The sequence below is a fragment of the Antennarius striatus genome, chromosome 20, assembly GCF_040054535.1.
Source record: "Antennarius striatus isolate MH-2024 chromosome 20, ASM4005453v1, whole genome shotgun sequence".
Lineage (NCBI taxonomy): Eukaryota > Metazoa > Chordata > Actinopteri > Lophiiformes > Antennariidae > Antennarius > Antennarius striatus.
In genome coordinates this window covers 14,575,429-14,599,134 of record NC_090795.1, presented here as the reverse complement: position 1 = coordinate 14,599,134, position 23,706 = coordinate 14,575,429, and the positions used below count along the sequence as shown (strand labels likewise).

Genomic DNA, 23,706 nt, shown 5'->3' with positions numbered 1-23,706 from the left:
GTAGAGATTTCACTAAAATCTCTGTCATACTACAAAAGCCAAGACTGCAGCAGAGATACAGCAAATCCTGCCAAAGGTCTTCTGGACAGTTATAAATACGTACACTCTAGCCTCATCAAAGTCTAAGTCAAGTAGCCAGGGTGATTGATCACATTGTTCATCATCTGGTTAGTGAACAGACTTATTATAACTTTCTATTAGTGTGAACAGTGAGCAATAGTGTTAACACTTACAAGTAATACTTTGCCAGAAAATATTAATGAAATTAATTTTCAAAAAATGTAACAAATGCAAAATATTTGCATATCAAACATTTATTCAACATGAAAAAGCAGGAAGGTGCAAACACATAACCAGTCCCTACCATTATGTAAGGTATTCAAATAAATGTATGCTGAAGTTCAATGCACATATCATTCTCTTTGGTTTGATAATATAGAAAAAGATTTCAGGTGCTGGGACCCCTGTCAGTGTCACATCCGTCCATGCTGGTGGTTTTAAAAAGAGAATTATAGCAAACAACGATAACAGCAAATGACTTCAGGGCGCGACACAAAGGGTCATACATCCTCAACTGCTCATTCAGGAGAGCAGTACCTTCCAGCAAAGAGAATGCTCATGGAGGCGTTATGTCGGATGAAGAAGAGAAAGGGGTGGTCTGCGACGAAGGAAGTAGTCAACATGGCACATCGTAGCATAATGACTGCGGCAGTAGCAGCAGCAGCTTCGGTACCCTCTTCATTGACCTCCAAAAAGGCCTTGTGGACGACCTTTGACAGAACCAGGTCCTCAGTGGCAGACATACCTGTCAGTAGGACAAGGACAGGGAATGTCGTAAATATGTGATCTCAACCAGAACAGGGCAGGAGTGTGGAGGAACATTTGGACTGGACTGCCATGTATTTGACCTACCAGAGAAGTCACTCAGGTTCATGTCGAAGGCATTCACCATGCCCATGCTGATCAGAACATCCTTCAAGTCATACTTTTCCTCCATCTTGAACCGTGGCAGTCCTAACTGGACTTCCTCCTCAGACATTTTGTCAGGATGAGTCCAATCCATGAAGGTGTCATACGTCAACAACTCCTCCAGCTGGGGATGGTCACAAAATCAGCCATCAGTTTACCCTGTTCCATGTGGGCTCCTTTAAGTCAACGTACATGAACACTTGTCTCACCTTCTCCAATCCCATCCCAGCATCCATTGTGTCATCTGGTAGAAAGATGAGCATGCTGAGCTCCTTCCCAACATAAGGCAGCTCAATGATCTGCCCAAGAGAAGGGGTTAAAAGCTTTCAGCAAAAAGTCTTTTCTGGCGGTTTTGAGTATGATTAATTTTATTATTATGATTCTTAATAATAATAATAATAATAATAATATTATTATTGAGAATGGGATGACATCCACCAAGAAAATCTTTGAGTATTCTCATTATGCTGTTTTTCTGAGTGGCATGAGTGAGACATCTCACTGTAGGAAACACCTCTTGTGTGTCTTCTCAGTCAGAAACACAGCCTGATTGCCTGGTTTATTGCTGATTTTCAGCAGCCTGCCCAATTACCTTACATTTGATTTCCGGGATCCAGGAAAATGGAAATTTACTTTTCTGACACATCATCTTCACAGTCTTGGTCTCAGTCTGCAAAAATAAAACATTAAATTACAGAAACAATTCAGACTCGAGCAGCTGAAACACTTCGTTGCAGTTGCAGTGTGGTTCAAGTGGATCGTTCACTTGGATCTTTCATGAGGAACAACACAACAGCAACACCTAAACTAAAACTCTTCTTATGAAACAGGCATTTTCTAAGAAACACCAAATACAGGCATAAATTAGATTAGTTCCTTATAAACCGTTACAAGATATGAAGAAACATTAGCCGTTATAAAATAAGAAACATTTCCTCCTGGTATTGACTAACAGGCATTGCAAAATGTACTCGTCAGTGACTTTGAATGCTTTTTTTTTTACCTTGTTAATTCTAAAAGGAGCGTCATGTGTTGAATTCTCCTTAAACTTCTTGCTCCAGTTGCCTTTAAAGTAGATGGCATTGACCAGCACCAGCCTGGTCAGGGTGTCCACCACGCCTTCAGCCAGCAGGTCTTGAATTTTACCTGGTGGATGGAATGGATTGTCTTGTAAATGAAAGCATGCATTAACAAGCATGCATTAACAAGCATACATTAACAAGCCTTTTTGAGTTTTTTTTCTGCATGTTCATGTGTAGCCGTCACTGAATTTCATCATTAACACACAATATCTCTGAGAAAAACCCAAGAAAATGTGATTAAGATGCTAAAACATCACTTCTGTTGCCTGTCAGGCCATTATAGAGAAAACCTTCAACTCGTGAGGACGAGTATCATTACACGTCAGTCTGCAACTTCATCAGTGTGGCAGGCAAGCGATTACTTCTGGATACGAACAGAAGAAGTGAATTTGTTGGTTCTAACTGATTGGATGAAGGAGGCATCCGTGTCTATTTACACACTAATGTGTGTGTTAGTATGGCGTGGACCCTACCATTTGTCTGGCTCTCAACCCATTTGTTGATGTTGAGTCTTGCCACTTCAAAGCTGGAGATGAAGTCCACAGGCTCAAGCTCTGCTTTGTAATGTTTGTTTGTGTGTCCCAGGAAGTCCTGGAAACATAAAGGAGCGTTTGATTGATTTTGATGAAATAATGTCATGTCATATTTTTATATATATGTATATATTATATATATATAGTATATATACAGTGCACAGCAATACTGAGTACACCCTCTTTGAAAAGTGACATTTCATACAATATGACAACGAACACAAAAATATATTTCCAAAATGTTCACAGACTAAGTTAAACACAGGATCTGTTGAGCTTTTGAACTTAAAACTAAGGTTAATAATATAACTTAAGTTGTTTTGTTTTTTTCGTTTTAGTAAAAGTAGTGTGGTGCAGAAATGAGTACACCCCGCTGAAGGTCTCTGAGTAAAGCAACCTTTTAGGCGCCCAATGTGGACCTGAACAAACAATTAACTACAGGTGAGTCTAGATACTCATTACACTGTGTTCATTAGGCAGTTGGCTACAAAAGGCTGTTACCTAAAGCAAACCGCCCTTTCCCATTTCCTGGTGTCAGCAATGGCACCACATGGCAAGGAAATGTCTCTTGATCTAAGAAAGCGGATTATTGCTTTACACAAGAGAGGTGAGGGCTACAAGAAGCCTTACTTATTAGTAAGAACATGGTCTCAACAGTGATCCAAAGATTCAAGAGAGATGGAACTGCAAACAAAGTACAGAGACGTACAGGCCGGCCAAGAAAATTCACACCCAGGCAGGAGCGTCTTGTGATGAGAAAAGTTGAGGAAAATCGGCATGCAAGTGTACGATAGTTGGCTAAGGAGGTAGAGGCTGAAATTGGAGTGACTGTATCGCGTGACACAATACACCATACAGTGCAGTGGAATGGCATGCATGGGTGTCGTCCCCGAAGGAAGCCTCTCCCAAAGCCAAGTCACAAAAAAGCCCGCCTAGAGTTTGCCAGGGCCCATGCTGAAAAGGATGAAGGCTACCGGGACTCCATTCTCTGGAGTGACGAGACCAAAATCAATCTTTTGGGAACTAATGGCTTCAAAACGGTCTGGCGTCGCAAGGGTGAGGAGTACAAGGAAAAGTGCATGGTGCCCACCGTGAAACATGGAGGGGGTAGTGTTCTTATGTGGGGTTGCATGAGTGCTGCGGGTGTTGGAGAACTGCATTTCATTGATGGCATCATGAATTCTCAAATGTACTGGTCTATACTGAAGGCTAAGATGCTTCCATCACTTCGGGCCGTTGGTCGTCGTGCCAGTTTTCAACATGACAATGACACAAAACACACATCTAAGGACACTGCTAACTTTCTGAAGAAGAACAGGGTAAGAGTGATTCCATGGCCAAGTATGTCACCTGATCTGAACCCTATAGAGCATCTTTGGGGAATACATCCAGGCTCTAAAAGAGGTCATCCTTGAAGAATGGAGAAAGATTTATGTGGCCAAATGTTGTCAACTTGTGCGCTCCATGCCAAGGAGACTTGGGGCTGTCATTGCAAGTAATGGAAGCCATACAAAGTACTAAATGTATTGGTTGTAGTTGTGTTTGTTGTGGGGTGTACTCATTTCTGCACCACACTAATTTTACTAAAACGGAAAAAAAACAACACTTAAGTTATATTATTAACCTTAGTTTTAAGTTCAAAAGCTCAACAGATCCTGTGTTTAACTTAGTCTGTAAACACTTTGGAAATATTTTTTTGTGTTCGTTGTCATATTGTATGAAATGTTACTTTTCAAAGAGGGTGTACTCATTATTGCTGTGCACTGTATATACACCACACACACACACACACACACACACACACACACACACACACACACACACACACACACACACACACACACGAACAAAAACACACCTGATTCTAAACATGCAACACATGTTGAACTTCACACACCTTAATAAAGTCATAGGTCTTCTCCCCGTAGAGCCTGTTGGCAACACTGAGTGTGTATGGAGCATTTTCCTTGTTGAGCACAGTCAGCAGTTTGCCGAAGCCGTCGTGGACGTCAGCCTTTAGGTCCAAGGTTTTCAGGCACTGTGGGAGATGCAGGCAAAGCTAGAATATTATGAACAATGTTTGAGACAGGTGTAACCATTCTGTCTGTCAGGTGAGGAGACTATAGAATTAAACCTAACAAATTGTTCCATAATGATGATTAAATGTCTCAACTGTTACTAAGCAAGGTAGTAAATCTCAACCTAGTGTACTAATTTAGGTTAAAGGTTTAAAATATTTATTCTCCACATGTATCATCTGAGAACAGGCTCACTTGGGAACCACATGAGATGCCGTTTTCACCAATTTTAAAGGATGCATGGGCACGAAGCTTTGAAAATCCGTTCAGAAACAAAAGCATAAAGGCAGACGCCACTCCTCCACCATCCTGTTACTCATCATCAGGACAAAGACCCACTGTTAGACAGAAACCCAAGAAGGTGTGTGTCAGCTGGTGCTCCAATAAACCAACATAAACACTAACATGTGCAACCATCATCAGACAAACAATATGGAGAAGGGGAAACTGATTCATTTCTGTACTTTGACACTGAAGCCCCAGTGTGGTTTCCAGCTGCTGCTTAAAGGAGATGAAGAGGAACTAGAACAAGCACATGAACAATTTTCTCTCTGGAACCACTGCGTCCCCAAGCATCTAGTCACAAAGTGACACCCCCATAGAGTTAGTACAAAAGGCCCTCAGGTGGCCTGGTTACCACCTTCTGAAGATCCTCTGGCAGTCTGTGATGGACCTTCTGCTGCATCTCCTTCACTTTTTTCTGCTGTTGTTGTTTTTGCCCCTTTGCTTCAGTGAGGCAGAGCGTCTAGGGGTAAAAGCACGTCTCTAAGTATATTTAATGACAGTTCACGTTGACCTTACAGACCTCACACAGTACATGACCCTTAGGTTTGGAAAGAACTTGATTACATTCATTTGACAAATACCACCACTCACAACTTGATGAATTCACATGACTTTGTGTCTTCAGTTACGGCTTTGTGACAATCTCTGTTTTAAAGAATAACAACACGTTAAAATGTTGTCAAGCTGCATTCACCACTCCATGCGTACGCTTCAAGAACAGCGTCAACTTCTGGATATCAGAATGTTTACAGTGAAATGGTCCTTCAAGATTTTTCTGAACTTATTTGTGTGACTTGTGACACACAGCTGGAGCAGTGCCAAAACAGTGACACAAAATTTTAGATGATTAATGCCTAGAATGATCAGATTATTACAAATAAGGGGAAAATATCTACAGCAAAGTCTGAGTTGTGTCTGTAAAAACCACAATTTCTGGGGGGAAACTTAGCTGAGAGCTGCTGCTTCATTGGTTTTAAATGGCAAGGTGGCATTTCATGAGGTCTGTGATGTTTCACATATGTTTCACAATCCAATAATATGAGAACAAGAATCATTTACTTTCCCCATAGCATGGCGGTTGATATTATCCTCTGCTTAGAGAGTGAGGAGGTCCCAGATCTTCCCAATTTGAAGATATTTTTCTTCCTTTCTTGAGGCTCAGAGGCAAAACATCAATCAATCAATCAATCAATCAATCAATCAATCAATCAATCAATCAATCTTTATATAGAACTTAATCACATCAGCAGATATTTCAAAGCCGTTTAACAGGCAGGGAAACACAACAGAACCCTCCAGGGCAAGCATAGGCGACAGCGACGGGAAAAAACTCCCTCGTTGAGGAAGAAACTCCGGGCAGGACCCAGACTCTGGTGGGCGGAGCCAGACTCTGGAGGGCGGTCAACAGTTGGGCCTTTACATTATTTCGACAGATGAGGCGCTACCGTGCGAAATGCCACACCCATGCTCTCAAATTCAGGTAGGGTCACTCTGTTTGTTTAACCCACACAATCAGAAAGGCTTCCCAAGCTGTAGTTGTTCTCCACTACTAGAAACTCTGTCTGTGGATTGACAGGAGAAGTTTTACACTGATTAAACAACTTCATGATACACTTTCCTGGTCTCTGTCCCACTACTATTGTTCCTGGACCAGTTCAGGTGCATTAACTGCAGACATGATGTCTGGCTAAAAGCTGAATGCTTCACTGGCAGCTTCACCAACCCCTGGAAAAAACCCATCCTTTATGCACAGGAGGACAATATGCAGAACAGGTTTTGAGCTCCATGATCTGAACAAACAACTCTCTCAACAAAACACTACTTTGTGCGTTTATGAACAGAACATCTTCTTTTTATTGGCCTTGCTGTTCAAACCTCAGTTATAAGAATGCACTAATTGGTATCATTTGAATCCATTATCTTAAAGAACATCACGTCACTTAAAATGACTTGAGCTTCTTAAGAAATGTATTATCTTCTGGCGAAGCCCTTCCTGTCATACTCCTTTTCCCACTGGCCTGAGATATATGGGTGTGAATTTGCTTTCGCAACCAGTCACGAACATACCACAAAGTGTTCGTTTTTCACCATGGTAACCTTCACCTGCATTCCAACAGCTCAACATGAGTGAACAGACTGCTAAAGCTGAGGAGTGCCTTCACTGACAACTCAATGCATGTTTTGAAATATCCAGATTGTTAACAAAGCAGCTGATAAAGCTGTGCTGATAACACATACAGATGAACTCCCCCAGATCTTTACTGTCGCTACACTTCCATGTACTGCTTTATGATCTTGTAGTAACTCGACACGGAGCCACCACCCATAGAAACGAGTCTTTACTGAACAGATCTGGCTTTGCTGACGCTGAAAGAAGTGTATGTGATTCATGCTGGATGAGGGCTCAAAGTCCCTTACTCTTAACTCCCATAGAAATGTCTCACCATCTTCAGGACTACTTCAAACTGTCTCTAATTGGTGCTGGTTTATCTTTATACTAATTGCAGAGGTGTGTGTGTTTTTAACACATTTTATAATAACAAGTTTGCATCCTTTGTCCACAAGATGAACAAAGCTATAATATTATTGATCTTATAATAATAATAATATTTTAAAAAATTAAAAAACTGTACAAATGCTAATGTCAAAAGTAATATTTTACTTATTCTGAATTCAGTTTTTGTGGATGGTACCTCTGACATTTGTGTTTCCGTGCTGCCTCTGGCACCCAGCATCACCATCGCCAGGGCTGAAGAGATGCTGAAGGGAGAGTAGAAGACATTCTTGCTGTTATCACTACTGCCCAGTTTTTTTAACAAAGCCAGGGCAAAGCTGGTGTTGGCCTTGGATAGAGGGGATGGTGATGATGAAGCCATTGTGTCTGAAGAGAAAGGAGAACAGACAGCTTATTATCACATTAAAATACTCATTATGTTCACTGTTGCTGCATTACATTTCAAAATAATTGTCAGGTTGGTCTCTTGTTCTGATTGTAAAAACTTGACAGACTCTAGAATTACTTATTTGTTTATAAACCTTAAATCAAGTATTCTAAAAAAGTACTCTAATGTACAAGCCTTATACATACATTAGATACACAGGGTTTACAAAGCATCATGCATTCATTGGAGTATTATGCTGTATTTTCAGGTTTTCAGTGTCAAACCTCGGAAATGATTTAGAACTCTCTTACACTTTGACAAGGAAACGATCCTAAAGGGGAAAAGCCATTAGATACTATACTTACAAAGGTATGTACGATATTGATGTACTTACTTCACAGCTAGCTTATATGTCAATGAATGGATTTTTATGAAATGAATGAGTTTTAATGAGTGTCACAATTTGACTTTTCACCTTTAGCATTTCCTTCGTCAAAGTAAAGGGGAACTGATTTTGGTAAAAAAAATAATTTAAAAAGTTGTTTACTGAATAGCTCAAACTAACGCTGACGTCAAAACACTTAATAATCCAATTTTACAGCGACATTTTGATTTTAAACCAGCGACATTTATCTTCTACTTACCTGTTTCGAGTGATCTGCAGTCTCAGGCTTCTATAAGAAGCTCTAGAAGGTTTTGCGTCCTCGCTGTTACACCCATGGGTGTGTCTTCCGGGTTGTCACGTGTCATTCTACGGAAGCCCAACAGATCACAACGTTCACTCGAGTTCCACACGTCACGCTATACAAGGCCGTAATGCAGTAATGAGCGTCAATCTCGGAGTGCCCCCCGCCCCCCCTTTCCCCGTAAATTAGGGTTAGAGTTAGGGATAACCCTAACCCTGGGATAATGAATGAATGAATGAATGAATGAATGAATGAATGAATGAATGAATGAGAGTGTAGCCTACCTTTTAGATTTTTTAGATGTTTCAAATTGCCATATACCCTGTAAACACAGTATATTTCCGAGTACTGTATCTTTAATTTACAATACTGTATACAAACTAAACCAAACTATTTTAACATTATTGTATCAACAATTTTCATTTTTTGCCATGAGCAACCACTTGTCAGGTGAAAATACATGTGTATGGTTGGAGTGATGACTTGTTCACTATGTGCCCCACACCACAAACACTCTCCATTCTACATTTTATTGTAACTTTGCTCTTTTTGTTGACACCCTGTTATTATTTAATCATTAGGTGAGACAAATATCGTTTTTTAAGTTTTCAAACTGTCTATCTCAAAGCAAAATAAACATTGTATTTAGTAAATAATAACTATTATGAAAGATTTATAATCAAGATAAGATTAGGTCGCAAAGAGCTGATGATGTGCCCGGAGCATACACTGCCTCTTGCCCAGAGCCTGCTGGGATAGGCTCCAGCAACACCCGTGACCCACAAAGGTTGAACATGGATGTAGAAGAGACAATTATGTCGTCTACCTGAGTAGTATTGCATTAGAGTTGAGTTATTCAAATTTAATAATACTTGTTTTATTGTGTTTTTCTTGAGTTTCTTTCTGAATACAGTTTTTGTGTGTGTTGTACTTCTGCCTTACCTTTGCTATTTTTCTTGTGTTTTTCTTGAGTTCTTTATTAAAAGGGGACCAGTTAAAAAAAACAAAACAACACTTTGGAATCAAACCTGTCTGCTGAATCTCCCTTACCATCATCGTCATGACACCTGAGTCAAAGTACCTTAACAATCGGACATCCAAACGCATTAAATCAGATCAACTGGATTTGTAGAAAGTTTCCTGAGGATGTTTCAGCATCTCACCCAAGAGGCTTCTTCAGCTCTGGTGATGGTTGGTGTTGCCTCAGCTTCATACGTCTGTGATATGTGGTCAGTGCTGTTCGCATTCCATTGCCTGGATTCACATGGCTGCCACCCTTGATGGTTATTGCCAGTGCCAGTGACAATAGTGGCCGTTGACGAACTTCAAAGATATCATTAATCATTAAGATAATGAAGGTCATAAACAGGAGCCACTTCATACGAGCCAATCTGCTGAGTAGTTCTTTTTTAGAAGTTTGAAAGGACTTGATTGTCAATAAATAGATGATGACACAGACAAATTATGTCGCGGTGCTGTCAACGGAATTTATCCACCCAACAAAGACCTCTAGTAAAGACCAAGGTTATAATAGTTTGGGATTTTTCATTAGTTTTTATTTTTATTTAGTTGTAACTCTTTGTTTTCAATTTCAGTTTAGTTTTAATTAGTTTTTAATGCTAGTTTGCTAGTTTAGTTTAGTTTTTAGTTTTTGAAAATGCTTAGTTTTAGTTTAGTTTTTATTAGTTTTAGTCTTTGTTTTAGTCTTTTTTGGTAGTAAGGGATATTTGTCAGAGATTAAAAAAGTTAAGTGCAATATGTGTTCTGTTTCTTAAGTGAGATGCAAGTAGTATCTTTCTAAAACAAAAACATGAAAAACTCAAAACCCAGTACCTCATTAAGTTAAGCTATCTGACTCCTAACAGTAGTTGTGTCGGGCTGCATCGTGCTGCCTGGCCTGGGGTTAGCTTCTGTTTCAGGGGAAGGAGGCTGGGCGTTCTCCCTTACTTGCTCAAGGTAAGCTAGGTGAGCCTTCTTTTGTGCGCTTTTCAAATGGACTTTAAGATTCGTGGAATTTCCCCCCCCAGAAAGGTTCCACATATTTTATCATGTTCCACTACAAGGCACTTACTCTTGTCTGAGACACAGTCATATTCAAAATATTCCCAAATAGGACTCTGGCGCTTTCTCCCTACTTTCGCCGCCATGCCGCCCGATGGATTGATACACTGACAAAGACGAAAACCAAGCAAATTTTCTCAATCATTTCAGTTTGTCTTAGTTAGTTTTGTAAACACACAATACAGTTTCAGTTAGTTGTCGTTTTTTTGCAAAGCCTCGTTTTTATTTTTATTTCAGTTAACGAAAATATTTTTACACATTTAGTTTTCGTTATTTCGATAGTTTTCGTTAACGATTATAACCTTGGTAAAGACATTGGGTTTTTGCTTGGAAAACTGGCAGGGATAGGGGAGGCGATCAGAACGGTGGGGTGGACTTACCAGAAGAAAGAATGGTTGACATATAGGGCAGTTACAGATAACTGAATATCCCACAGGTCAATGGAAAAAAGGACGAGGAGGCATGGAGATCAGATGGTCAATAATGTCAAGACAGAAAAAAATCCTTGGAAGTTTTAAGACAGTTCTGTATAGAATTCTGTATAGAATGAATGCTTTTATAAATTTTACATTTATGAATAATTTTAATGATCTGAAAAAAGCAAAGTGAGCATAAAAAAATGTAATCAATGTGTAGTGTGTCCACCTTTCATAACAGCATAGGTCTCCTTGGAATATTTGCACATGTGGAGTTTGAAGAATCATAATCACATGTAAGTTTAACCCTTTATACCAAACAGGTGCTAATGATCGTCAGTTTCATATGAAGGTTGAAACATCATTAATAACTATACAGAAATAGATATGTAGGAAGTAGGCTTAAACATGGTCAGGATGTGGAAGACAGTTTCATGTTACAAGCTATACATATGGTAAGACGATAGTGAAAGGAATAGTATTGTATGAAGAACCATTGGTATAAAATGATCCATGTAAAACAAGAACAATGATTAACTCCAGAGCGGCCACAACCCCTATCCTAACACCACTATAAGCATTTAAAGACTCAAGGTCTACGGGCAGTGATGGATTACTGAAAAAGTATGTTAATAATAGGGCCCGGGTCCAAGTGTCCAGAGAACACTACAAAAACAATAATGACTTCATGCAAAACGGCCAAAACAAAGCTACCAGAAACAGACCTAAAGCAGCCAAAACCATAGTTAACACTGGGTAACAGAGGATTGCTTTAAAATGATCCAATACAACCACAAGACACTAAAAAGCCAAGGTGGATGGATGTAGTGAGAAAAACATGAGAAGGGGTGAAAGGAGGATGCAGAAGATAGGCTGACATGGATAAAGATGACACGCTATGGTGACCCCTAACGGGACAAGCTGAATGGAGAAGAGGAAGAACACTGGATCCTGATCTGATGTACTGGGAATTTGAGACCTTGTTTAAATTGCTACCCTGGGACCAACTTGTTGTAATCCATCCAAGAACAAAAGACGTACAACTTTGTTCACTCAGGGGAGCAGCATCTCCCAGCAAAGAGAATGCTGTTGGTTTTCGTATGCCTGATAAAGAACAGGAAGGGATGGTCTGCTACAAATCTGGCCGGAATCCTTAAAGATCGTACTCTCATGACAGCAGCAGTGGCAGCAGCAGCCTCGGTTCCTTCCTCATTTACTTCCAGGAAGCACTGATGGATGACATTTGACAATACCAGGTCGTTGGCAGAGGACATACCTATTAGAAAAGGAGAAACAATCAGTTAATTGCTCATCCACACTAAACCAGTAACACAGGTTACATGGATTTTAGCGTAACTGATCATGATAAGACGTCTCTGTATATTTCTAATTTCTTGACAGTCCTGGTGATATTTTTTCAACACCTTTCTTTGGAATCTTTGTTTTTCTCGCAAAACACTGTCTATGGCAACAACTAACAGTGATTGAATTTCACTGAGAAATTTTTTAATTTATTTTCTGTTTCAGTTATGTTGTGTTCTTGTGTATCCAACTTATACATTCATGTTATATGCCTTACCTGAGAAGTCACTCCGTGACTCATCAAAAGCATCTGTCATTTCCATGCTCCTCAGCTTCTCATTCAAGCCATACATTTCTGTAATCTTGAATCGAGGCAGGTTTACTTCAATCAGCCTATGACTGTTGTTTGGACGAGTCCACTTCATGAATCTCTCATAGTTCAGCATCTCTTCCAGCTGGTGTGGATACAAAATCTATTAGTATGTCTGCTTGAAAATGTGTATTTCTTGAAATTGTGTGTATACACATCCTACCCTCTCTAAGCCTGTGGTGTCATCCTCAATCTCATAGGGCAGAAATATGATCATGCTGAGGTCTTCATTTTTATAAGGCATCTCCAGGACCTGCAAAGAAAGGTTCTTATTTAAGTTAATTTCATATAATCTGAATTCATTCATTTTCCTACACCTTCATTCTGTTGAGGTTTTTGGCCAATCATGGTCTACGGTCGGATTTTATTTGGCCCATGCCTTATGTCTTTAATTGTGTTATAATTGGCCCTCCAGAGAGAACACAAATTGAGCATGCAGTCCCTTTTCTCAACTCATGAAGGGAGCGTTGTGCAACAAGTCTGTTGACTGCCATAGGGGCGGCAGTGGCTCAGTGGCAAAACAGGCAGTAGAGTGGGTCGTCCAATGTTCTAAGATTGGTGTTTCAATTCCCGCTCCCGCCCCAAAAAAACACCCGGAGTGTGAGCTGCTGGTAGGAGGTGTCAGCTCACCTCTGAAGCACTGCCGAGGCGCCCTTGAGCAAGGCGCCCTTGAGCAAGGTGCCATCCCCTTTACAAGTTGCTCATTGGAGGCGCACCACGACGGAGCTGCCTGCCACTCTACCTCCCCCTCACCTGCATGCCCACAGGTCCCTTGTGTGTGTGCGTTACGGGCCTGTACACACTATATACTGTAGATGCATGTAACTACTAAACTGTGTGTAGAGTGAAGTCTTAATTTGCCTTCGGGGATTAATAGTTTGTTTGTTTTTTAATTTAAATAACTGTTCAAAGAAAGGGAATGAATCATGGACCAATCACAGTACATGCTCACAGTTGTTCTCTTGGGCAGATTTGCCCCTGCAGAGAGGTCTGCAGGTGTTCGCGTCCTGCATGAAGTTCTGATTCTTCAACTGGAAAGTTGACAATGAAGCTGCAGCTTCCAGGAAAGGTGGAAATTACAGTCTGTTTACAGTGAAAGCTGAAACAACTCTCTACCTGATTTGTCAGTGTTTACTTGTTAATACTAATACTGTTAATATATGTACTACATGCTAATACATATATGACAAGCTATCTAAGAGCAGCCATGTTGAAAACAGATGAAAAGGAGCTGTTTCCCAGTGATAATGTCACTTTGGACAAATTTCCACTTTGTTGCAGGGTCACGTGAAAGACAAACTAACAGTCACACTCATATTCATGCCTGTGGGCAATTCACAATTATTGCATGTTTTTGGTGGGTTGGAGCCAGACAACCAGAAGAGAACCCACACAGACATGGGGACAGCATGTAATCTCCATACAGAAATGATACAGGGGGACTTTCTTTCTGTGAGGCAACATCAATAGCCACTGCTATATATTTCATTTTAGCGGGAAAAAAAAAGAAACATCACCAACTTCTATCTGGTGGTTTCAATTTTTTATGGAATCAATCTGTACTCAGGTTTTAATTGTTTGTTCACAAAATGTTAAACTAAATGACGTGGCAAATGAACCTGGACAAACGCATCTTGCAAGAAATAAAAAGTAAATAATAAATAATAAATAAGGACATTACCTGACACCTTGCCTCAGGAATGTCGCTGACGGAAAAACTACTTTTTTGAGCCATCATCTTCACCGCCTTGGTGTTATTCTACGGATTAAAGCAAAATCATTTATAATGTCTTCAGTGTTATGAGGATAAATGGCGTTTCTACATCTTGGGTTATCGTCAGTGGTTTATTTGTGCTTCCTGCTGTGAGCTACAGAATGTTATAGGATGCCTCTGATTCCAAAAATAGTTCAATGCTGTATGAAACAATGTGTAAAATCACTTCATGTCTTTTGTTACTGTGTGTCCGTCCAGTGCTGTCACTGTGTGGTGTTACCTTATTCACTTTAAACTCAGCCTCTTTGGTATCGATCTCCATAAATTTCTTGTCCCAGAGGCTTTTAAAGTAGATGGCATTGACCAGCACAAGCTTCGTCTGTTGGGTCAACATACCTTCGGGAAGTAAGTCCTTGATTTTTTCTGGCGGATAGAGATGAACAGTTTCTAGTTTGTCTTTTCTTGTTGTTTGCTTCCTACTGGTAGCTTTTCATTTCTCTAAAATTGTGTCACAATATAGCAATGATGTTAACTGAGGTTTTTTAATTTTGTTTTCTATTTTCTGTTACTTGTTTATGTTCCTAGAGGTTTAGGGGAGGTCCACTGTGCAAGCTTATAACTTCTCGACCTTGTTTTTAACATGAATTTATTGATGAATACAGAGAAATTAAAACAAAACAACTCATTGAGACTTCTGGAACAACAAAACTAAAATGAAAATAATGTAAAATTGAGAAAAAGAAATAATGATGTACAAATTATTTCATACTGTAATATGTGTAATTTTCCTGTGAATCATTTCTGTATTCAGATTCATGTAACAATGGAAGGAAGGTCATGGGGTGAAACTAGTAGCTACTGTTTTAACACGCTTACTTCAGATTCCAGTATATTAACTGTACTAATGAGTGAATTAAAATATGTCCATGTGAATCTTACCTTGTGTCTTCTCCTCCACCCAGGTGTTGATCTCGATCCTGGCTCCATCAGCTCCATTCTTGAAGTCCACAGGCTTGAGTTCAGCTTTGTAGAATTTTAAGCTGTCTCCTAAATATTTCTGAAATAAGAAACAGCACATTTGACTATCAGATCACAAATACATACCTACATCAGGAAACAAAAGTACACCTGGAGATAAATCAATTCTGAATCAAATTGAACATGTCTTTAAACTGACTGGCTGAGGGTTGATTGTTATTACCTCACACAGGTCACAGGTTAGTAGCGCAGCTGCACATCAGGATGTGATTTAACAGTCAAATGTACTGCAAATACTTAATCATTTAAGGGAAATTTTGAAGCCTTAAAATTTCAACAACTAAGAAAGAAAACATTTGAATATAACCAAACAATTCATTAAATCCTTGTCAAATTAATTACATACAGTATATTCCTTCAAACACTTTTAGTTGAATGTAACCTGGAAAAATGCTGCAGAATTACAGGTTGGTGCTTAATGGTTTATTGGAAGGATTTTTTTCCCATAACCACTCATACACACTCATGCACACAAACACACCTCCAGAAACTCGTACGATTTCTCCCCATAAAGCCTGTTGGCAACGCTGAGGGTATACGGAACACCTTCCTTGCTGAGCGCTGTCAGCAGGTCAAAGAAGCTAGTGTTGATAAAATCCTGATCGATCTGTAGTTTCAGACACCACAAGCAGACAGAAGAAGCGTCAGGTTCAAACAACCTAGAACATTGAAAAAACTCACACAAAAAGGAAAAGACAACAGTAAGGAGAACGGACAGAGATGTGCTTAGTTACAGATCTCCACCCCGTTCTCAACATGTCTCTGCCGAAACCTCTGCTTTTATTTCATTTGGGCAGTCCCTGTTTACAATGTGTCCTAAAGGATGGGGGACAAAATTATTAGCAATGCACCATGTATGGTATAATGTCACAAGAGTAACCTCTTCCTTTTATGGTAATGTCTTATTTTCAGCAGGTCAAGGTATACATCTTAAACTAGTCGTCAGCTGCTACCTCAGCTGTGATCTTTTTGACCCCTACCTAAACATAACTCAGTGCAGAGCAAGACACTCACACACAAAACCTCTATTGGTCCAAAAATGAAAACGAGTACATATGGGATACATTTATACATTAATCTAACAAGAAGAGCATGTGACAAACACGCAAAACCAGTGACCCACAAAGGACAATACTATGTTATGATGCCACAAACTATTGTTTGTTTGTGCACATTTATGCATAATGTGAACAGATACCATGCTGTAGCCTTGCATCTTCTTTGTGAAAACATTTGTGAAATAGATTCATAGCTAAAATAAATCAATAAAACAAGGTTTATGTTGTATGTTTGGAGACCTAAAATGTTGTTCATTTACCTGTTTATTTGATTAAACAATTAAATTCCTGTCAAGTAAAAATAGAGACCAAAAAATTTATATGCAGTCATTATTTTTCACAGCTTGACCTTTTCTGTCTTCTTTCTGTTGGAGGCAGCAAGTTTTTTTGTTGCTTACCGTTTGGCTTAATATTCTAAGAGTTTAGATGGATCAAAATGAGAGAGCTGAGAGGAACCACCATAATAAACAAGTTAAAAAAAAATTTGTCTGCTTGTTAATGCTCATAAAACCTATTTTGGAAACACTGACTTTGAGTGTCCGAATGATCGCAGGAGCTATATTGTCAGGGGCTTTAAGCTCCTGGTAGAGTCTCCCTTGGCGAACAGAGACTGTGTCTTTCGGTTGGCCAGGGAATGCCTCGGGATCCATCCAGGAGAGGTGGAAGAGGTGTCTGGGCTGAGGGAAGTATGGACCTCCCTGCTGAGATTGTTGCCCCCACGACCCGGCACCAGATAAGCGATTGAAGATGGATAGATGGAATACAATTTCATTTAAACTTTGTCAAAACCAACCACATTCCTGAAGGGTTTAATTTGTTTTTGTGAGATCTCAGCATGTTTTGGAAAGAACAACATCGTAAGACAAAAGCCGGACCAAATCCTGCTACAGTTAGCATTGATGTAAGAGAACTCATGGGGACGTTTTTGTACAGCTGTAGTAAATTCAGTGTGAAGCACTCTGTCAACAACCCTCCACATCAAACCACCAAGCCTTATCATTAGTCAGTATGTCTTTTTTTAGTACCTCAGGCTGTGGTTGTGACATCGTTGTCTGCATCTTTGTCTGCATCTGACATGGCTGCATCGGTTTCACTACATCAGCGAAGGAGAGGACCTGGGGGTGCAGAAGGTTTCTCTTCATTCAGATCACTGCTAGTTTTAACATGAAACTCACAGTCACACACTTCCTCACTATACCAAGAGTGCCAGACAAGAAATGCCTTGATGTGAGTTTTGTTATGATTCTGTGCTATAAAGTAACACTCCAGTCACACGTCCACCATAACTTCTGCTCTAGATCTCTCATGGGCCAGCCAAACATCATTCATTTTATCTTTTTCCTGTAATGCCAGTGTTTTCCCATTACAAAGCGCACTCCACACACATCAACCTTTGCTGGAGTGTGGTGCATTACTCTCTACTTCACATTTTTGACTTTGCTGTTTAAAGTCTTGTAAACATGAGTGAACTAAAGTGAAGAAAAGTAGACAGAGTGCCAAGTCTATGGAAGTGAATTGGCACCTCTCCAGCTGGCCACTTTTTGGTTCCCAAGTCAAGTCCTTGTGTACTGAGCGATTGATCAGTCTCTCAGACAGTCTACATGGTAGACAGATTGTCTCTTGTGTCTGGAGAGGCAAGGTATGTTTGAAAAATCAGCTTGTCATGCATGACTGTGACTTGCTGTGTAGAACTGACTGTCAATGATACAGCCTGTACATTTAACAGAAAAGACCTTTAAAAAGTCCTTTAAGCTATATTCACTGGATGAAAGTTGGAACATAATAAAAAAAACACTGTTCAGCTCCTAATTTTGCTGGGGGGGGGGGGGGGGGTAATGAGAGGAGTTTTTGCCCATGGAATCCCTGAAAGGAAAAATTCAGTGAGACAACTTGTATTACTGAGAAAATGACTCTACCTTGGAGTAAAATTGTCAGTGTCACTTGTCACATTATCCAGTGTACAGTGATCCCTCGTTACTCGCGGTTAATGCTTTCCAGGGACCACCCACAAAAATAAAAATCTGTGATATAGCGACAAACTATTTTCCTTTATGGTAATTTAAATGTTTATGAACCCTCCCCATACTAATATCAAACCACCTTCCATCTGTATTACCTTTTCACACACTCATAAACTGTTGGGTCTGACAGAAGTGCGCTGCTGCGTTCCGAGACTCACGGAATACAGCGCACTTCCGGATGCCTTCAGCCAATAGAATGCGCGTACGGTATCATATGACTACCTACTGAAAATCCGCGATAAGGTGAAGCCACGCGTGTTGATGTGTGAATCCACAAGGGATTACTGTATAGTGAAAAAAGAAAAACCTGATCCGGGTGTTATTTTCCTTCAATGAATGCATTTTTCGTCAGGAAGCTCCATGTAAGTAAATGCTGCAGCTTAATCATGTTCTGTATCCAGTTGGAAAACTTGTTAACGTTATACGAGCTAGGGGACTTCAGTATTGTTAGTTTATTACATTCCTGGAAGAACCCAACTCTTGTGTCCACTGATTAAGTTTGGGCAAAGTGTTGCAATGAGTCAAACGTTTGCCCATCCCTGCTCTACAGGACAGAAAGAATTTGTGCATGTTTAGGCAGTCAGCTAACAAAACATGACTGAACAGAAACCAGGAGTCATGGCCCTTTTTTCATTCGGATCACATAAATCTATCAAAGAACCAGATACACTGACTCTCATCAGCTACAGTATGAGCAGTTGTCTGTTGTCTGAATGTTTGTGTTCACTTCAGAACTGGTTCTTTGGTGCGATGAATATATATCTCTGTGTGTATATCTGTGTGACTGTGTGTTGTACCTCTGACATCTGTACTTTTGTGTTGCCTCTGGCACCCAGCATCACCATAGCCAGGGCTGAAGAGATACTAAAAGGAGAGAAGAAGACATTCCCGAACTTATTGTCTCCACTCAGCTTTTTTAACAAAGCCAGAGCGAAGGTGGTGTTGGCCTCGGACAGAGGGGAGGGTGAATCCATTATTTCTGCAGAGAAAGGAGAACAGGACACTAATCAGCACATTATAATCCCTCTCTATCTCTTACACGAGAAATGTAATGTAGAGTCACAATGAGTGTCTGTTTGGTTCAGTAAACACTAAATTGAATATTGAACACAACTCTTCTGTTTGGATACAGTATGGATGGATGATGGATAATAGACTTAATCCAACACTGTATCTATTATTAAGGTGGCACAAAGTCTTTCTATGATGACTCCACCACTCAGGAGACTTTTAACATTAAGTAGTTTGTTCAAACCTCTAGAATGCTCCCTCTCACCTCTGCTTCTGAAGTGTGCTCCTATGAACCTATGCTTTTCCAGGCATGCAGACAAAATTACCACTTTCCCTTGCCAACATTGTTTTCACTGATTGTTTCATTGAAATCAACCCAGACTTTAAATAAAAGTTAAATATTCTTATATATTCAAACATTCTTGCCTTTGTGAACTGGGTACAAATGCATAGATTAAAATATGCTAAATGCTTAAAGCCTGCCTCTTTTCTGATATCTTCTGTCACTGTTAATATCAAAATCAAGTAATGACAGTGGAGATTTTTACTCACTGACAAATGTTCTTCGCCAAGAAGATTCAGTCAAGTGAAGATGAAGTGATTTTATACTCTGATACACCAGGTTTAGGTATTCGTGCAGCTTGTGAAAGACACACCCATGACTTTGCCACAAGTCTTGTGACAGTTGCTATGTTTATTAAAGCATTTTTTTAACCTCAAGACACAACTTGTAACCCTGACTTTTACAGTAAACTAAGACAGGTAAGAGATGCAGGGATTGTTTGATGTTATTTTGTGGTATTCCTAATTCTTGGTGCAATTTGAATAGATTTGTACTGTGCACATTTTTAGTAACACCGTAGATCAGGGTTGTTACAAACCTTTTAGCTCAGGGGCTACATGGAAGACAATCTATTCCCAAATGGGCCGGAAAGGAACAGAAACTTCAAAATCACAAGAACTTCAGATTGTTTCAATCGTTGTTGCTTGGTCCAAAATAGTACAAGCACATTCTGAAAATTTAAACATTACAAATAACCATTTATTGTGAGACCCAATCACTGTCACTTTTGATATGTCAAATTTCTATCTCCTGCTACCCGCATGAGACATTTGTTTGCTTGGGTTGCCAACCAGTATATTTATTCACTATTATGAAAATAAAATTTATACACTTGTGACAATTATTGTCACAACTTATTACAAGTTATTCCTTGTCCCAATTATGTTCCTTTATTAGGCATGACCTACATAGATACTTTGAAGGGAAGTGTTGTTTGGTATTTTTTTAGCTGAGCTTAGGCCCCGTCCACACGATGACGGATTTTTAAAAAAACACAACTTTTTAAAAACGCATCGAAAACGATTCGCGTCCACACGACAGCGTTTTCAAAAAAATCTCCGTCCACACGTAAACGCACCAGTTCGTTTTCGAAGACGGCTATAAGCATGCCAAACCATGTGGTGGCAGTATTGAGTCAAATTTTTATCCAATAGATAATAGTTTTGTTGTCACAACACAGGGGCCCATAAATAAGACGTCACAGCGGTTTTTGTCTCAGGCAAGACGTCAGCGTTTTTAAAAAGTCCCGGGGATACTCCGTCCACACGACAACGCAGACCCAGCGTTTTTTTAAAAATCCACCTCGGCCAGCGTTTTTAAAAAGTTGCATTTTCGTTCCGGATATCTGCGTTGTCGTGTGGACGGAAGGAGTAAACTCAACAAAAAAGTTGTGTTTTTAAAAATCCGTTATCGTGTGGATGGGGCCTTAGCTTAGTTGTACAAATGATGGAGTTGAGCACCCCTTGGTGGGGTCACAGATGTAGATTGAATCTTTTTCAGACAAACGATCAAGCCCAGACAGAAAACATTTGAATGTAAATTCATCAAATCTTTTAAAGAATTAACACAAATCGTATATATCCCTTCAAAATTATCAGGTTAATGTAATCAAGAAAACTTGTGCAGAGCAACAGATTTACATGGATTTTTTTTCAAGACCATTCATACACACTGATGGAGACAAACACACCTCATGAAACAGGTAGGACTGCTCTCAACGCAGCCTGTTGGCAACACTGTGAATGTCGTCTTTGCTAATCTTACTCGGCAGTTATAAATTTCAATCAACAGAAGATGACTCTTCATTACAACTTTCAGAACAAGGGCAACTATTGTCGACCCAAACTTCAGCACCTGCATTGATAACATACAAGGACTGAATGCAAAGTAATGACAACTTGACATTTGTATACATTTGTTCTGATTAGATTTGCTTTGTCATTGTTTGTATATGTCCGTATCCATTTTCATTGTGACAGCCCATCCAATGGTTTCCTGACTGCTTTCTCTTTTGCATGTGTTTAGTCTGCACTAACATTCTGAAGGCTTCCTCAGTTCTACCCCCCTCTATTTCTGTCTGTCTGTCTCTCTCTCTCTCTTGCTCTCTATCTCCCGGTGGACAGCTGAACGCTGACCATCCTATCCTTCTGGATTTCTTCATCCAAAACCAGTTTTAGACGTACAGAGTTTCCCATGCATCACACATAATGTAAAAGTTAAATTGTACATGAAACTAATAATTTATGACATCATACCGTGTTGTTCTTCATGTGTCGCTGGTTTTGTGTCTTTGTTGCCTGCTGTTCTTGTGCTTGTGGTGTCTGAAACCACAGATCGATCAAGATTATAATTTCTACGCTGGCTTTGTTCAACAAGGAAGACATTCCATTTGCCCACAGTGTTGCCAACAAGCTTTATGGAGAGCAGTTCTACCAGTTTCATAAGGTGTGTTTGTGTATATGAATAAGCATGAAGGGTTATATGGAAATAATCTATATGACACCATAAGTGTCCTAGCTTCCATTAGTCCTCCTCATTGCAATGTGGGGTTAGCAGACAGGGGTGTAAATAACCATCATCAGGACAAACGAGAACTCACGCAGAATAAAATAGGGACGGATCCCAACGGCCAAGAGTTCAATGTCATCCAAGAGAACAAGACAAGACCTCCACGTTTCCTCTTACCACTTCCGGTACCATCCTTGTCCGCACGAACAGTCCGTAAACCATCAATGGAAATGTTGTTATTCTGGGATGTCCTTGCGTAACTATCATCTTCATCTTCCACATTGTGGAATATTGAGTGTTCCATGTCCAAGAGTGTATTAAATATGAATCTTCTTCAACTGTTTGGAGTTTAGGTTCATAGGGCATACCATTAACCTGAAAAAGAATTAGGCCTGTTGAGTGATTACACCCCCATGTTTTGACAAAGTGAATCCTGCTCAGGACCATACCCCTTCCAGTCTACATATTACTGGATGCCACTGCCCTGTCACCGGGACCTGATTAAGCTGGGGGCACCATCGATCAGTCAGTGGGGTTGTAGAGAAGGTTCAGGTCTGTGTTTCAGGACAGGATCAGGCTCTGGGACTGATTCAGGTTCAGGATTGGAATCAGATTCAGGTTCAAGCTCTTTTGCTCTTTCAGAGGCAGGTTCTGGTACTTTCTGTTACGGTCTCCAAAGGAACCAGTCACGAGAGTCAAAGTGTCACAAAATCAAAAGGCTTTAATCAGTCCGTTTCAAAACCGGAAGAGCACAGGGATTGCAGCACCTCAAGAGATTTCCAAAGCTCGGAGTATTTGAAATGGGTAGGTAGCGAAGCTACCTCGATCACTGAAGCACGCTTCAAACTCGACAGGCCACCTATAGTGCAGCAGTGGGCCAGTGCTTGCTTCAGGTGAAGCAAACACCCAAACCTACGTTACCAACCTACTGTCATCATGACAGCTGCTTAATTGGGCGCTCCACAAAAGGGCTACCCACCACTCTACCTCCAATTGCATGCTTAGAGGCCCCCTTTTGTGGGGTTGAATTACAGGAGCCTGTAAACACTAATATGCATGCGTGTGATTGACTAACACAAAAACTAGAGTGTGCGTTTTATACCCTATAAAACGTTTTATACCCTATTATAATCCCCTTCGGGGATTATAATAGGGTATAAAATTTAAAAAAAATTTAAAAACCTTAATTTGAAAAAGCTCTGGGGAGCCACTAGGTGGTGCTAAAGAGCCACATGTAGCTCCAGTGCCATTGGTTGACAACCTCTGGATTAGTTCAATCGAAGAATGATTGTTTTATTTCGTTGTTACCCTTGATTCATTTATTTAATGGGACCACTGTAAATTAACAA

At 40.0% G+C, this 23,706-nt stretch overlaps 2 protein-coding genes across 4 annotated transcripts; both read right to left on the bottom strand.

The window, feature by feature from the left end:
• Positions 1 to 309: 309 nt before the first annotated feature.
• On the bottom strand, positions 310 to 8,564 carry LOC137614180 (leukocyte elastase inhibitor-like). Of its 2 annotated transcripts, XM_068343809.1 has the most exons (10): positions 8,474 to 8,564; positions 7,641 to 7,828; positions 5,303 to 5,407; positions 4,482 to 4,622; positions 2,525 to 2,642; positions 1,973 to 2,115; positions 1,562 to 1,639; positions 1,179 to 1,268; positions 913 to 1,093; positions 310 to 805 (listed from the first exon to the last, which is right to left on the bottom strand). In XM_068343809.1, the coding sequence occupies exons 2-10, from the start codon at positions 7,821 to 7,823 to the stop codon at positions 579 to 581; spliced, it is 1,266 nt and encodes a 421-aa protein (XP_068199910.1). In that variant the 5' UTR covers positions 7,824 to 7,828; positions 8,474 to 8,564; the 3' UTR covers positions 310 to 578. The 2 variants fall into 2 exon arrangements, with proteins under 2 accessions (XP_068199910.1, XP_068199911.1); XM_068343810.1 differs by lacking the exon at positions 5,303 to 5,407 and having other exon boundaries at positions 311 to 805.
• Positions 8,565 to 10,827: 2,263 nt separating this feature from the next.
• Positions 10,828 to 22,205, bottom strand: LOC137614181 (leukocyte elastase inhibitor A-like). Of its 2 annotated transcripts, none has more exons than XM_068343814.1 (10): positions 20,059 to 20,115; positions 19,293 to 19,474; positions 17,500 to 17,589; positions 15,898 to 16,023; positions 15,318 to 15,435; positions 14,659 to 14,801; positions 14,346 to 14,423; positions 12,828 to 12,917; positions 12,572 to 12,749; positions 10,828 to 12,268 (listed from the first exon to the last, which is right to left on the bottom strand). In XM_068343814.1, the coding sequence occupies exons 2-10, from the start codon at positions 19,467 to 19,469 to the stop codon at positions 12,042 to 12,044; spliced, it is 1,227 nt and encodes a 408-aa protein (XP_068199915.1). In that variant the 5' UTR covers positions 19,470 to 19,474; positions 20,059 to 20,115; the 3' UTR covers positions 10,828 to 12,041. The 2 variants fall into 2 exon arrangements, with proteins under 2 accessions (XP_068199915.1, XP_068199912.1); XM_068343811.1 differs by lacking the exon at positions 20,059 to 20,115 and adding an exon at positions 22,105 to 22,205 and having other exon boundaries at positions 10,829 to 12,268.
• Between the last annotated feature and the right edge of the window lie 1,501 nt (positions 22,206 to 23,706).